Source organism: Gorilla gorilla, chromosome 23 (genome assembly GCF_029281585.2).
Source record: "Gorilla gorilla gorilla isolate KB3781 chromosome 23, NHGRI_mGorGor1-v2.1_pri, whole genome shotgun sequence".
NCBI lineage: Eukaryota > Metazoa > Chordata > Mammalia > Primates > Hominidae > Gorilla > Gorilla gorilla.
The window spans coordinates 27,703,301-27,718,714 of NC_086018.1; the positions used below are offsets into that span (position 1 = coordinate 27,703,301).

At 47.7% G+C, this 15,414-nt stretch overlaps 1 protein-coding gene across 7 annotated transcripts in view; it reads left to right on the top strand.

The window, feature by feature from the left end:
- Positions 1-15,414, top strand: part of NF2 (NF2, moesin-ezrin-radixin like (MERLIN) tumor suppressor) — a 93,957-nt gene that overhangs the window by 62,880 nt on the left and 15,663 nt on the right. For all 7 annotated transcript variants that reach the window (XM_019018640.4, XM_055374141.2, XM_019018641.4 and 4 more), the window contains 6 exons: positions 781-894; positions 4,294-4,416; positions 5,739-5,956; positions 7,309-7,414; positions 10,670-10,797; positions 13,909-14,071. In XM_019018640.4, coding sequence (XP_018874185.1) covers positions 781-894; positions 4,294-4,416; positions 5,739-5,956; positions 7,309-7,414; positions 10,670-10,797; positions 13,909-14,071 — 852 coding nt within the window. The remainder of the gene's footprint in view (positions 1-780; positions 895-4,293; positions 4,417-5,738; positions 5,957-7,308; positions 7,415-10,669; positions 10,798-13,908; positions 14,072-15,414) is intronic.

The following is a 15,414-nucleotide window of genomic DNA, read 5'->3' on the forward strand; positions in this document are numbered from 1 at the left end:
AATTTTTTGATTTTTTTGTGGAGATGGCGTCTCACTATGTCACCCAGGCTGGTCTTGAACTCCTGGGCTCAAGGATCCTCTCACCTTGGCCTCCGAAAGTGCTGGGATTACAGGTGTGAGCTACTGCACCTAGCCTGTTTTCTTTATTGGCTATATCTTCCAGTTTGTTGCTCTTTCTTTTTTTATGTCTTGACAATAAGAATTTTTAATTTTAATGTAGACAAATATATAAATTTTTTCCTTAATCACTTTTTGTGTCTTACTTGGCATCTTCTCTTATCCTATGATCATAAAGATATTCTTCTATATTGTCTTCTAAAAGTTTCAAGGGCTTAATCTTTGCATTTAAGTATTTAATCCTTCTGGAGTTGATTTTTGTGTAAGGTGTAAGGAAGGGATACAACTTATTTTTTTCCACATGCATAACCTGTTGCCTCAGCCCGGCTTACTGAACGAGCTTTCCTATCCTCCCTGGTCTGCAGAACCACATCTTGATGTAGGAGAGTAAGGTGCACCCAGAAGACATGGTGAAGTGTCCTCCAGTCCTCTCTTCATTTATGATTTTTACCTCCTGGCATATCTGAGGCGCCTTCATTTTGCATGTTTCCAGAGCTGACAGCACTAGAGGCCACTAGTAGGGCTTTGGTGTTTCACTCTATGCATTCATTTTCACGTTTACTGCTACCTGCAAGAGCTCAAACTGCTATGGCACTAGTGGGCCAGTAGGCAGTGAAGTAAATTTGTGGATATTAACCTTTTTGTCTGCTTCTGTGGCCACAGATTCTCCAGCTATGTATCGGGAACCATGATCTATTTATGAGGAGAAGGAAAGCCGATTCTTTGGAAGTTCAGCAGATGAAAGCCCAGGCCAGGGAGGAGAAGGCTAGAAAGCAGGTGAGCACAACCTTGTTTTAACTGATGGTGTCACTGTGTGGTCAGTCCTGGCCTGGGAGGCGAGGAGTGGTCATGGGCTGGCAGGAGTCTTTTGGCCGTGGACATACCTGCTCTTGTTTTATACCTTTTGGATCTTCATTTGCCGATGCCTACCTGGTGGGATGTCAGCTCTGCAAATGAGGAATAAACCCTAATAGCATATCTAAAAGAAACATCTCTAGTAATTTCTACGCTTGGAGAAATTAAGTGTGATTAACACCAGTTTGGGATGAAATAGCCAAGAGTGCATGCATCTATCCGTCCGGCTAGCTAGCTTGCTTTCTTTTTTTGCCTGTCTGCCTCCTTGTGCAGCCTTCTCCTTTTCTAATTAGATGGTGATAGAATGCCGGGTGGCATTTCAGTGCTTGCGGCTGGAATGCTAATTTGACTCTGGCTGCAATTCCCCACTGCAGGTCAGGCCTTATGGCATGTCACCTGCCCCAGGAGGTGCCAGGAGCATCTATCAGCAGACTGGATAATCTGCATCATTGTTTTCTACTCATAAACCTTCTCTGCTCATGGAAATCCACACAACTAATTTGGGCCTTACTGCTGAGAATATCAATTGTGTTTTTGGATAAACTACTAGATAGAGTAGCAGCAGCTGCAGTTGGCTGCCTGCAGGACTTGCAAGCTCAGAAGTGTAATAATTAGTCTGTGTGCACCTTTCTGATTTGGATACATTGGAGAGGCTGGTCCCAGCCCTAGGATTTAGAATGAAATGCCCAGTGTGCTTTCAGCTCTCTATCTCTTTGCTTTCTGAGGTAGTGGGCCACAAATGTGTTCTTTGGGATGCTTTCAGGGTGATGGGATGGATTTGTTGGACAAAGAAATCCTACTGAGCCAGCATGGGGTCATAGTGGCAGTTTCATGAAGAGCTCGTGGCAGTGGCTCATCCCTATAACTCCAGCACTTTGGGAGGCCAAGGCAGGAGGATCACTTGCCTAGGAATTTGAGGCTGCAGTGAGCTATGATTGCACCACTACATTCCAGCCTGGGTGACCAAGCAAGACCCTGTTTTAAAACAGAAGCAGAAACAAAATACCAAAATAAATAAATAAATAAGTAAATAAATAAGAAGGAGGAGGAGAGCTTTCTTTGACCTTTTTCTTAGCAGAGCAAAGCTTAGAAGTAAGAAATCTGAAAGTGTCAGGGAATATGCAGTCTGCGGGCCCTGGCAGAGAATAGCAGGAACACTGCAGATCGGCACTGCTTACAGCACAGCAGAGCCACAAACCTGGCATCTGGGCAACCACAGATCAGGTGGACAGACACTGACCTTGGAGCCAGATCTGAAATTTAGAATGTGAGTAAGTCAACGACTTACCTTCCAGACCTCAGTTTTCTCATCCATCAGGTGAAACTAATGATATACCTTCTCCATCTCAGATGAAGGGACGTATATTACACCTTCCAGTCTTTGTAAGCAGTAAACTTCTTTTGTGAATAGGAGGTCCTTTATATTGGGGTAGAGGTCTCAGGGAAAGTACAGTGCCAGGAACTGAAGGAGATTACCTGGCTTTTTTTTTTTTTTTTTTTTTAAATAAGAGGGTCTTGTTCTGTCACCGAGGCTGGAGTGCAGTGGTGCCATCATAGCTCACTGTAACCTCAAGCTCCTGGGCTTGAGCAATCCTTCTGCCTCAGCCCCTCAGGTAGCTGGGACTACAAGTGCATGCTACCACACCTAGTTAATTTTAATTGTTTCATAGAGATCAGGTCTTGCTATGTTACCCAAGCTGATCTCAAACTGCTGGGCTCAAACATTCCTCCTGCTTCGGCCCCCCAAAGTGCTAGGATTACAGGCATGAGCTGCTATGCCTGCCTGGCCTGACTGGGCTTTTTCTTTCTTTCTTTCTTAGTTTCTTTTTTTTAAAAAGAATTATAGATATGTAGTAAGCCACCTTATGGAAATTGTAATATGATGGAAATTAGAGAACAAATTGGCCAAGCTTTTCGTTGACTTGCAAGGAGAAAATTGGAGAAGAACTTTCACTGTTTTATTGCTTGTCTTTGCATTATCTTTTTGAGCTTGTGTGTGTGTGTGTGTGTGTGTGTGTGTGTGTGTGTGTATCTGGCTTAGGATTTAGAAAAAGCAGCAGTCTTAGAAACCTTGTATGACCAGAGTGTGGGATAAGATTAAAGCAAGAAGTAATTAAATGTGCTTTAATTATTTAAGGCAGAAAATAGTGCAGTGGTCACTTCTGGGTTCTGCTTTTTGAACTCAGTTAGTACCCTGGGATCACAGAGGAATGGCACTGTCTTGTGCTTGTTCCCCTTATTAAGCTCAGCATGTGGCCCAATTAATGCAGTGATCCAGAAGGCAAGGGAGGTAGTGGTGGCTTTGTACTGTTGCCTTAAGGACACAGGGCTGTGTTCCCCGCCTGGCTCCCTCCTGTCCTAGGCCTGGCTCAGGAGTTGTCTCCACATGAGGCTGTGCAAGTCTGTGCTGTGGCTGTTGCAGCTCCCCCCTGTGAAATACAATGTGTGAACTATTGATGCATCACGTAGAATGATTCCATCTTCTCTGTGGGTCAGAGGCAAGAGTGGAGCTATTGTTGATGAAATCAGAGATGTGAGAGGGGTCCATGTGGATTAGAAATGGTGAGACGGCTTGCCTGCCCAGATGAGAAAGCTGCTTATTTCTGGGGCTCTATCTGAGGGAGGAGGTCCTGCATTGCATCCCATCGGCCACGGGGCAGAGCCACCTGGGGTTTCCCAACAAAAAGCAACATTGGCAAGGTAGCCATTTCAGTGCACCGTGTATAAGAATGCCTCCTTCTGCCAGGCGCGGTGGCTCATGCCTGTAATCCCAGCACTTTGGGAGGCCAAGGTGGGTGGATCATAAGGTCAGGAGTTCAAGACCAGCCTGGCCAATATGGTGAAACCTGATCTCTACTAAAAATACAAAAATTAGCCAGGCATGGTGGCGGGTGCCTATAGTCCCAGCTACTCAGGAGGCTGAGGCAGGAGAATTGATTGAACCTGGGAGGCGGAGGTTGCAGTGAGCCGAGATCGTGCCACTGCACTCCAGCCTGGGTGACAGAGCAAGACTCTGTCCCCTCCACCAAAAAAAAAGAATGCCTCTTTCTATCCAGGTCAAGACTCAGTTTGGTTTTTTGTTGTTTGTTCGTTTGTTCATTCACCACTAGACTGTTTTTCAAGTGGCACAGCTTTCAACTCTGCAACTGGTTTAGAAGGACGGGGTGGGGGGCAATAAGAATGACCCTGGCTGCCTAAAGGAAAGGGAAGGAAAAAGGTCCCAAAAGGGGAGACTCTGGAGATGGGGCATCTTTGGGCCCTTGTGGCACCCTAGGTCTCGAGCCCTGTGATTCAATGACTGTTTTTCTTCACCCCTCGCAGATGGAGCGGCAGCGCCTCGCTCGAGAGAAGCAGATGAGGGAGGAGGCTGAACGCACGAGGGATGAGTTGGAGAGGAGGCTGCTGCAGATGAAAGAAGAAGCAACAATGGCCAACGAAGCACTGGTGATTTCTGAGGGGCTGGGGTTCCAGGAGGCTACCTGGGGACTTCCTTGGCTTTTCTGGAGCTTGGTCTCCTGAAAACCATGAGTTAGCAGTGTTTGCTCTGAAATACTTAATTTCAACTTTTAAAAAATCAGTGCCTTTTCTTTTCACCTGTGTTGGCAGAAGCAGATTTAGGTTGAGCTTATGTGCAGCCAAACTCCACTTTCACCACGAGGTTGCCTTTACAGCAGGGCTTCTCAGCCTGGGCACTACTGACATTTGGGGCTGACCATCCTTTGCTGTAGGAACTAGATCCCAGTAGCAGCACCTCGCCCTCCATTTGTAACAACCCAAAACATCTTCAGACATTGCCACATGTCTCTTTTTTTTTTTTTTTTTTTTTGAGACGGAGTCTCGCTCTGTTGCCTAGGCTGGAGTGTACAGTGGCACGATCTCAGCTTACTGCAATCTTCACCTCCCAGGTTCAAGCGATTCTCCTGCCTCAGCCTCCTGAGCAGCTGGGATTACAGGCATGCATCACCATGCCCAGCTAATTTTTGTATTTTTAGTAGAGATGGGGTTCCCCATGTTGGTCAGGCTGGTTTCGAACTCCTGACCTCGTGATGTGCCCGCCTCAGCCTCCCAAAGTGCTGGGATTATAGATGTGAGCCACCGTGCCCAGCTGTACTTTTATTTTTTTTTTTGAGATGGAGTTTCACTCTTGTTGCCCAAGCTGGAATGCAATGGCATGATCTTGGCTCACTGCAACCTCCGCCTCCTGGGTTCAAGCGATTCTCCTGCCTCAGCCTCCCAAGTAGCTGGGATTACAGGTGCGTGCCAACACACCCGGCTTTTTTTTTTTTTTTTGTATTTTTAGTAGAAATGGGTTTTCACCATGTTAGCCAGGCTGGTCTTGAACTCCTGACCTCAGGTGATCGCCCGCCTCGGCCTCCCAAAAGGCTGGGATTATAGGCGTGAGCCACCGTGCCCCGCCTGCCACATGTCTCTTGCAGGGGACAAAAAACTCCTCTGGTTCTAACCACTGATTTAAAGGGAAAGAACAGAGTTTAAGTTGTTTTTCTCCACGTGAAGCATAAGCCTGAGCTGAGGTGGGTACTCAGAGAAGGTGCTCTTGTTACTCCCCATGGGTGCAGCCCGAAGGGCCCTTCTGAAAAGTTGGGGAATGTGGCTTGTCATCTCTTGTCAGAGGGTCATGGAGGGCACTCAGCAGCAGGGCCCCAGGAGTCCGAGACTCTGGTTTGTCTCATCTCAGTGTTCAAGGCAGATCTGGGCGGGAGAATAGCACATGATCCCGCTTCAGCTAAGAGCACCGTGCCCTCCAGATGCGGTCTGAGGAGACAGCTGACCTGTTGGCTGAAAAGGCCCAGATCACCGAGGAGGAGGCAAAACTTCTGGCCCAGAAGGCCGCAGAGGCTGAGCAGGAAATGCAGCGCATCAAGGCCACAGCCATTCGCACAGAGGAGGAGAAGCGCCTGATGGAGCAGAAGGTGCTGGAAGCCGAGGTGCTGGCACTGAAGATGGCTGAGGAGTCAGAGAGGAGGTGAGGGGGCACCGGGCACCAGACTGGCGAGGAGGCTGGCAAAGGGCCGCAGACCAGCCTGCCCTGAGGCTGAGCTCTACAGCAGCTGTCCTCAAGCTGCTTGCCTATCTTCTGGGCCGGGGGGAGGCTCCTCCTTGGCTGATGGTGACTGGTGCTTTATCCATTTTGGGGCTGGCGCTACTGGTTGGGCACAGGAACTCAGTTCTCCTGCCAGGGGGGCCTCTCTGGTCATACTTGTGTCTCTTTGATAAGCCCCTGTCCCTCTGATAGCCATGTGTGCAGGAAAACCCCTGAGCATATCCACAGACCACTTTCAGCTGAAGAGATGTGAGGAGGGTCTTTGTGCATTTAAAAAAAAAATGTGGTTCTTTTCTGCTTTCATTCAGTGGGGCTGCAGGAGAACAGCAGCTGCTTACCTTTAAAGGGAAGCTAGTGCCTGCATCCCCCAGCCTTCCTTGGCACATGGGGGAGGAGGGCTAGGATGATCTCTGTGACTGGGATGTCCCACTCATGGCCAGGTTGAAGGATGGAACTTGTTGTCTGTACTTTTGAAAGACTATTCTAGGCCTGCAACCTTCAGATAAACACTGACACATTCCCCACAGCTTTTGGCTCTGTTGATTTAGAGCACTTGAATTTGGCTTTTAGCTACCAAGGTGCATTCACTACAGTTTTCCTCACCACGCTTTGCATGTCGTTCTGGGAATATGGTTCCTTTTTGCCTGCCCTGCTTCAGGCCCCTTACTGTATACGGGGGTCACTCCCTGTGCATGATGCAGGTTGGGCCAGGTCCCTGCACCAGGCCTCACATGCCGTGACCACCTGAGCCCCATAGGATGAGGATCTGCACCAGGGTGCGGGTGCCCTCAGTGACTGGGCTCATCTTTCTGCTGGAGAAAGTGGGCACAAGGCCCACTGGTGTTTTATCCGGGGGCTGTGAAGACGCAGTTCTTGCACATTCTGCCCTTTGCGATCCAATATAAGAACTTTGATCCTCCAGGTTCTTCCTTCGCCCAGCTCACTCTCACCCAAAAATAAAGCAGAGAAAGCTGCTGGTGCCTCCTCCAGCTCCTCTGTCTCCTGGCTGTAGAAGGTCTGGTTTCTCTCATTCCCCACCAGTTTTCCTGCTCTTCCAGTTTAGATTTACCAACTCAAATAAAAGTCCTCAGGAATGTTGTCCTTGCTTGGAAGTTCTGATTTCATGTAAATATCCCTGTCTCACTGTCCTTTTTCACCTCTTTGGATGCCATCCTCAGGGTTAGCCCAGGTCCCTCCTCTGCAGGGGTGGGGTGGTGTCTTTTCCTGCTACCTGCCCTCTTCTGTGAAGCTGACATCTCATCCTTTCCTTGCAGGGCCAAAGAGGCAGATCAGCTGAAGCAGGACCTGCAGGAAGCACGCGAGGCGGAGCGAAGAGCCAAGCAGAAGCTCCTGGAGATTGCCACCAAGCCCACGTACCCGGTGAGCCTGGGGGCCACCAGCTGGGGCTGCCTTAGTCCTGGTGATGTTCTCTTTCCTCCCGGCCCTTCAGTTCATCTGGAGGTGCCTTCAGGGTGACCATTCAGGCAAACACATGGCTAGATGAGAGGTGCAGAGAGCCTGCAGTTAGGGACTGGGTAGAACATCCTGGTCTGCCATTTGGCTTTGGACTAGTTAGTTGTCTCTTTGGTTGCCTGGATGACAGGCAACAGGGCCTTTTCCAGCTCTGGAATGTTTTTCTTTTTCTAAGTAATATAGTCCCAAATTATCCTCAAGAGAATTTGCTCTCTTGCCTCTTAATGCTGAGCTGAATGTAATCTTCAACTATCAGTATATACCATATATCATAATTATAGTTCTGGGAAGGGATTGGCTGTACACCTCAGAGTGAATTACTGCCATGCAAGAACGAGCAGCCACTCTCAGTTTGGGGACAGAGAGTCAGACTTCCATTAAATGGGGTCACAAAATGAATAGAAGCCTCTTTCCTTCCTTTCTTCTGTGCATTCAGTTTGGCATTTTTTTTTTTCATATTTGTTCAGTGTCCACATAGTGCCATGCAGTTGGAAGTCTCTATCCTGACAGGTGTTCTCAGGGTGCACAGGTGCCTAGAGGAGGAGGACACAGCCCACCCTGGAGGAGCAGGAGAGGCTCAGTGTGGTGTCTACACTGATGCTTGAAGGGGGAGCAGGAAGTAGCCAGGTGGAGAAGAGAACATAGGGTATTCAGGGTGAGGGCACAGATGCACACATGGCCCAGACTCACACACAGCACAGTCATCTACATGGCACAGACACACACACGTACCCATACATACATTGATGCACATAGCACATCCACATACACAGCACGGACACACACACGCACCCATATTTACATTCATGCACATGGCACAGGCACATACATGACCCAGATGCACAAAGGGCACCAGAGGCACAAGCTGCCCAGGGTTTGAGGTGGGGAAAATGTAAGCAGTTTGCTGTTGCCGTATATCCCGGTTCTCTGTTACTGTGTAACAACCCACCCAAGCCAGCTGTGTGGCTTTGTTAGTACCTCTGGTGGCTTGTTGGGTTGACTGGGCCAGACAGAGATCCTTGCTGGGGATCTCTCTGGTGGTCACAGTCGGATGGTAGCTGGGACTGGAGTTGTCTGAGCAGTCAACTGGGCTGAACACCTGAGATGTGTTATGTTTTTATTTTTTATTTTATTTATTATTTTTTTTTTTAGAGAGAGAGAGTTTTATTTACTCTGTCACCCAGGCTGGAATGCGGTGGCAGAATCTCGGCTCACTGCAACCTTAGCCTCATAGGCTCAAGCGATCTTCCCGCCCCAGTCTCCTGAGTAGCTGGGACCACAGACATGCACCACCACGCCCAGCTAATTTTTTTTTTTGTTTGGTAGGGACAGGGTTTTGCCATGTTGCCACAGCTGGTCTCAAACTCCCGAGCTCAAGTGATCTGCCTGCCTCAGCTTCCCAAAGTGCTGGGATTATAGGCATGAGCCACTGTGCCCAGCCTATATGTGTTGTTTTTAAAATATACACTGGAGCAAAGCTTATACACTGCTGTAACTGCTCTTTCCTCTTAGCAGTCAATCCTGAAGGAGATCATCCATATCAGCTTTTTAATCATGTTTTGTTGTGTGGATGGATTGTAATTTATTTAACCAGTCCCTCATGGATGAGTATTTAGTCTGTTTTCTTTTGCAATTTTGAACAAAATGACACTGAACATCCCTGAACACAAATCTTGACACACACACGTGGATATATTGGTAGAATAAATTCTTATAATAGAACTGTGGGGTCAAATTTTCGATTTTGATACTCTCCAAAGAAGTCATACCAGTTCATGCTCTCACTAGTGGTGCAGCAACTAGTACGCGTTTTTGCTGGAAATTTTTATGAAGTGTAACATACACATAGAGAAGTGCCCAAATTACAACTGTACAGTTTGAAGAATTTTCACAAACTGAACATACCCATGTACCCAGCACCCAGATCAGAAAACAGGACATCCCTGGCACCCAAGGAGCCTTCTCTCAGCACCCTTGCAGACGGTCTGCCTCAGGCCTTGAGAATGTCTCAAATGAATGTTCCAAGCCTCTGCTCTTTCCCAGACACTGTCCTAGACTCAATACGGGATCCAAGGATGAAAAAGAGGCAGATTGTTTGCAGGAAACTTGCAAATAGTAGAAAGAAGATACAGCCAAAAAGAAATCTTTTACAGGGTGGAATCGCAGAAGAACCATTAGAGAACCGTAAACACAGCGTTAAGGGACAGCAAAGAAAAGGGTTGCCGGCTGGCTGGGAGGGGCTAGAAAGGCTTTGGTGAGAGATCGTGGTGTTTGAGAAGGGCCTTGAAAGAGGGATGGAGCATAGGGAGGAGAAATGGGATAGGCAGGGGTACAGAGATGGGAAGGCAGTAGTCCAGGGGATAATAAACAATACTGTCTGTGACTTAGTAGGGCAAATAGTAGGAGAAGCTGGGAAGCTAGATTGGGGCCCTCTTTAGATGACCCTTTGTGCTGGGATGAAAGTCCAAAAAAAAAACTACACCACCCCTGCTTCAGGCCCTACTCCAGTTCCACTGTCCAAGCCCAAGCCCCTCAGTGGGCAGGTGGAGCCCTTTGTGGTGGTGCCCATCTCCCACCCCACCTCTCCACACTGCATGGCAGACTCCTGGCACCCTCGCTGGGCACTGCCCCACCCATTGCCATACTTCCCGCCCGGCAGACCTTCTCCTGGCACTGCCTTGGATCCCAGCAAAAGCAGCATCTCTTCTAGCCTCTGTTCGCTCCCTGGCTACAGTGTTTACCTTTTTTAACAGTGATGATCTGTGAACACATCTATTTCCTGAACAAGACTTTCAGCTGCTCAAAGCCAAGGATGCTGTCTTGTTTTCTGCATCTCCAGCCCCTTGCACAGGGCCTGGGAGTTTCCTAAATGAAAAAGCGAGTGGGAGTTTGTGTTTGATTCAGCTGAGCATGAAGAACGGTTAGAGATTTGAGGGATGAGGGATGATTTTCCTGGATTTGTAGTCTTTGATATTGTTTACTTGGCAGTGGCAAATGTGGAGGGAGTGAAGTGGAGGGATGGGGGCTCGTGGTGGCATTGGGAGGTGGGACCCAAGTTGTGCCCATTGCCTCTGTGGCTGCTGGAGGATCGGTTGTCAACACAGTAGTGTCCTTCTGTGCTTGTATGACCCAAGCTCCTAATCCGAAATTTCTCATTAACAGCCCATGAACCCAATTCCAGCACCGTTGCCTCCTGACATACCAAGCTTCAACCTCATTGGTGACAGCCTGTCTTTCGACTTCAAAGATACTGACATGAAGCGGCTTTCCATGGAGATAGAGAAAGAAAAGTATGTAGCCCCCTGTGCCCTGCTGTGGGCAGCTGTGAACTAGAGTGAGTGATTGGGGCCTTGGGAAGCTGGGGCAGAGGTGAGAGGTCGCTGCAGCAGCCTGTCATTACTCCTGCAAAGGTTTGCTCTGCTCTTACACCCTGGAGGAAGAATTTCCTTAATCAGAAATTAAGGACAACAGATCAGCATTCATTCTGAATGAATAAAAATAAAAATTTTTATCCAGGATAAAAATAACACTTGACTGGTGACCTGGAGTTTTTGGTGGCTCTAAGCCTCACCTAAAGTGTAGGACTGGGTTGTTAGCATCTCTGAGTCAGTTCAACTGCTGTTATACTACTGGACTGTAGTCACCTCCTAGTTGCGTTCTCCAGCAACTGGGATCTGTGGTGGTTCCCATGTCTAGAACAAACAAAGGTGAGAGAAGAGACTCAGGCTTGAGGCTAAGGAAAGCTGACAGCTGGTGGGGCCACTTTGCTGCAGTGGGTGGCGCTGGGCAGGGCCCCAGCATGGCCTGATCGTGGCAGCAATTGCTGAGCTGCCCTCCGTCTTCCCTTTATGGTGGGTAGAAGTGGATCAGAGATGGAAAGGAAAGGATCCCCACTGCAGAGGAAATCTAAGCGAGGACCCCTAGTTCCCAGAGCTAGCGGTAAGTTGGTCAACTGCTGCTGCTTGCTGGAGGACAACCACAGTAGCTACCATGCATTGAGTGCCTGTGTGTCAGGGGTTTTGGCTTTTGTCTCATTTAATTCCTGCTAACTTACAAACATCAAACTGACATCAAAAGTAGGTTTTCATGTTCCCATTTTATAAGTGAGAACTCAGATTTAGAGAGTTTAGTGAACTCCACCAGCATCCCACAGCTGATGCAGAGGGGTTGAAACCCCTCACCCATCTGACTCTGCAGCCCATGTGCTTTTACCATGGGTGGTATCCTCAGGAAAACCCTTTGGGGAAAGTGTCTCCATGGAGTCCAGTATGGGCAACCACAACCCAGGCTGTTTTTCTTTGGGCTCTCACACTGAGGGTATAGCTAAGTAGCCAATGAACCAGAGCCTCTAGCTGTCATATCTGCTGTCCATGTTCCTTTCACCATTATCCAGACATATACATTTATGTGGCTGGGATCCGGGATCAGGGTGAAGCTGTTCTGTGTCTGCTATTTTATAGTTTGTATTTTGTTACTATCTTAGTTTGTTCTGGCTACTGTAACAAAATACCAGAGGCTGGGTAGCTTATAAACAACAGAAATTTATTTCTTGGCCAGGCACAGTGGCTCATGCCTGTAATTCCAGCACTTTGGGAGTCCAAGGGGGGCAGATCTCTTGAGCCAGGAGTTCAAGACCAGCCTGGGCAACATGGCAAAACCCCATTTCTACTAAGAATACAAAAATTAGCTGGGTGTGGTGGCACATGCCTGTGGTCCCAGCTACTCGGGAGGCTGAGGTGGGAGGATTGCTTGAGCCTGGGAGGCAGAGGTTGCAGTGAGCCCAGATTGCACCACTGCACTCCAGCCTGGGCAACAGAGAGACACCCTGTCTCAAAAAAGAAATAAAAGAAAGAAATTGATTTCTCACAGTTTGGGAGGCTGAGAAGGCCAAGATCAAGGCACGGGCAGAGGTGGAGTCTAGTGAGGGCATTCTTGCTGGTTCATAGTCAGCCCCTTTTTGCTGCATGCTTACCCAGTGGAAGGGATGAGGGGTCTCTCTGGAGTCTCTTTTATAAGGGCACTAATCCCGTTCGTGAGGCTCTACCCTCATGACTGCCCAAAGGCCCCACCTCCTGACACTTTTTTTTTTTTTTTTGAGATGGAGTCTCACTCCATCGCCCAGGCTGGAGTGCAGTGGTGCGATCTCGGCTCACTGTAACCTCCACCTCCTGGGTGCAAGCGATTCTCCTGCCTCAGCCTCCTGAGTAGCTGGGATTACAGGCGCACGCTATCACGCCCAGCTAACTTTTGTATTTTTAGTAGAGATGGGGTTTCACCATGTTGGTCAGGCTGGTCTCGAACTCCTGACATCATGATCCGCCCACCTTGGCCTCCCAAAGTGCTGGGATTACAGGCGTGAGCCACCACACCCAGCCGGTGATTAGGTTTCGACATATGAATTTTGAAGACACGAACATTCAGACCATAGCACTTCTTACCCTTGCACATATTGGCAGAGTCTCTATATTAACCATGGCAATCCCTATGGAGTGTTTTTGGTATTTGTATTGCATGGTTTTTCTGGCCATGCCTTGTAGTTGGACACTTTGTGGGTGGTTTCCAGATTTTCACCATCATAGATGCTGTCACTCAGTGTTATCTGTTCTCAGATGAGGGTGGGGATCTTTTCTTCCTTGCATTGGGTGAGCTTCTGAGTGAGCTTCTGTCATCTTTAGATGAAGTCTCAGAACAAGTGGGAGTGTGGATGTGGCCTATCAAAAGAGATCACGTGAAGCTGGGCGCTGTGGCTTATGCCTATAATCCCAGCCCTTTGAGACCAGGGGTTCAAAGCCAGCCTGGGCAGCATAGCAAGATACTATAAAAAAAAAAAAAGAGTTTACTTGAATTACTGCTCCAAGAAGGGTTGAGACAAGGAGATTGTTCTGGGTTCCCAGGAAGCTTGTTTCATGTATTTTTTTTTTTTTGTACAGAACGAAAAGCTGTCCATGAGAGCTGGTATTTGTAGAGCCCTCTATGAGAATTTACCAAGGGCTTTTCTACTTTCTTTTTCTTTCCTTTCCTTTTCTTTTTTTTTTAAATAGAGACAGGGTCTTGCTATGTTTCCCAAGCTGGTCTCCAACTCCTGGGCTCAAGCAGTCCTCCTGCCTCAGCCACCCAAAGTACTGGGATTACAGGTGGAGCCACCGTGCCTGGCCTCCTACACTTTATTTAATCCTAACCACGGCCCTGTGATCGTTATCCCAATTTTAATGATGAGGAAACATTCATAGCACTTAAGTGACCAGCCCAAGCTCCCATGGCCTGTGAGTGGCCAAGTAGAGATGTGAACCCCAGGCCTCAAACCCTAGATCACACACCAAGCAGCTTGTGGGCCACAGAGCACCTGAGCCGTGTCTCACTGTCTGCCCAAGCCCTGATGCATGATACCCTCTTGCCGGCAGAGTGGAATACATGGAAAAGAGCAAGCATCTGCAGGAGCAGCTCAATGAACTCAAGACAGAAATCGAGGCCTTGAAACTGAAAGAGAGGGAGACAGCTCTGGATATTCTGCACAATGAGAACTCCGACAGGGGTGGCAGCAGCAAGCACAATACCATTAAAAAGGTACCCAGGGTCTCTTTCTTGTATTTTGCTGATCAGGACCATCATTAATGAAATGTGCGGTTGGCATCTGGTTTCCTCAGTAGCCAAGTCCCTAGACTATTGGCATCTTTTGTATGTACTTAGTTGAGGAAATTTTTTAACTTATGCCAGAAAGGGAATTTAATCTGCCAATGACTATGAACCCATTGGCTGGATGGAAGTTGAGCTTGTGTTAAAAGCTCTGATGTAATGAACCCCTGTTACAGGGTGGATTTTGATTCCTCATTTAGCAGTAAAGCATAATGCCCTTTTAAGGCAAAGGGTGTTATACCCAGGGAGCTGCCTTACTTTATGAGAAAGCAGAATGAAATGGAGGCTATTGAGAATGGACTTTCCCTCTAGTCTTGTGGTGTCTTTAAGTGGCAAGGACTATAAAACCAAACTGAATTTTTAACTTTTTTCATACTTAAAAGGAAGTGTCTAGGAGAGAACCTCTTTGTTTTAAAAGAGAAGACTTTATTACTTTGCAAATCGTTTCATATCTTTCTCTACTGGTATTTTGAGCTTTCAGCATTGTCGAGATTCAGAAGCTAAATTCCATACTAATTATCAGCCCAAGAGCATACCTCTCTCATTTGGGCCAAGCAGAAGGGTCCCCTCATGCCAAATAATGCTCTGCTCTTAACTGATAGCCCAGGACCAGGTTAACACCTATAAAATAGGTGTTATTAAGATAAGACTGTCCATTGAGTTTAGGTGATACTGATACAGTTAATTTTTTATTCTTTACCTCAGTCTCTAAAATGGGCTTCCAGTTTTATGGACTGTCTCTGTTTTTAGTGGTTAAGCTGTATCTGAAAACTCCAGGGGATCTGTTTCTGCCTGCCTTCGTTGTTGGGTACAGTAGGCAGCCCTGACTTCTACCTCTCGACTCCAGTCACAACTGGCACCGGGTAGAGAATTCCTTTTAATAGTGCAACCTAGAAGGAAAGGCATTTCCACATTCCACATTCTTCTTTCCTCTGGCTTCTGTAATTTACTGGGCTTCCCTTCCAAAACAAAATTATTAAACAGTAAAGAGGAGTTCAAGGGAGGCCTCAGTCATTAAGGAAAGAGGTAAAACGATGGCTGAGCCAGTGAGCCAGTCAGCCCTTAAATGAACTGCCTCAGACACCCCATCTCACCCCTTACCCCCAGCCTTGTCATCTGGGTCCCAGGAACAGTCTCACCATTTCCACTGCTGCTGCAATGAGCAGGACCCTCAGCCACAGAAACCTGCCGTGTGAGAGCTGGAGAGACCCCGTTCCAAGCCATTAAAACAAACAAAATCACTCATCACGATTTCAGGCCTATCCAAGCATTTT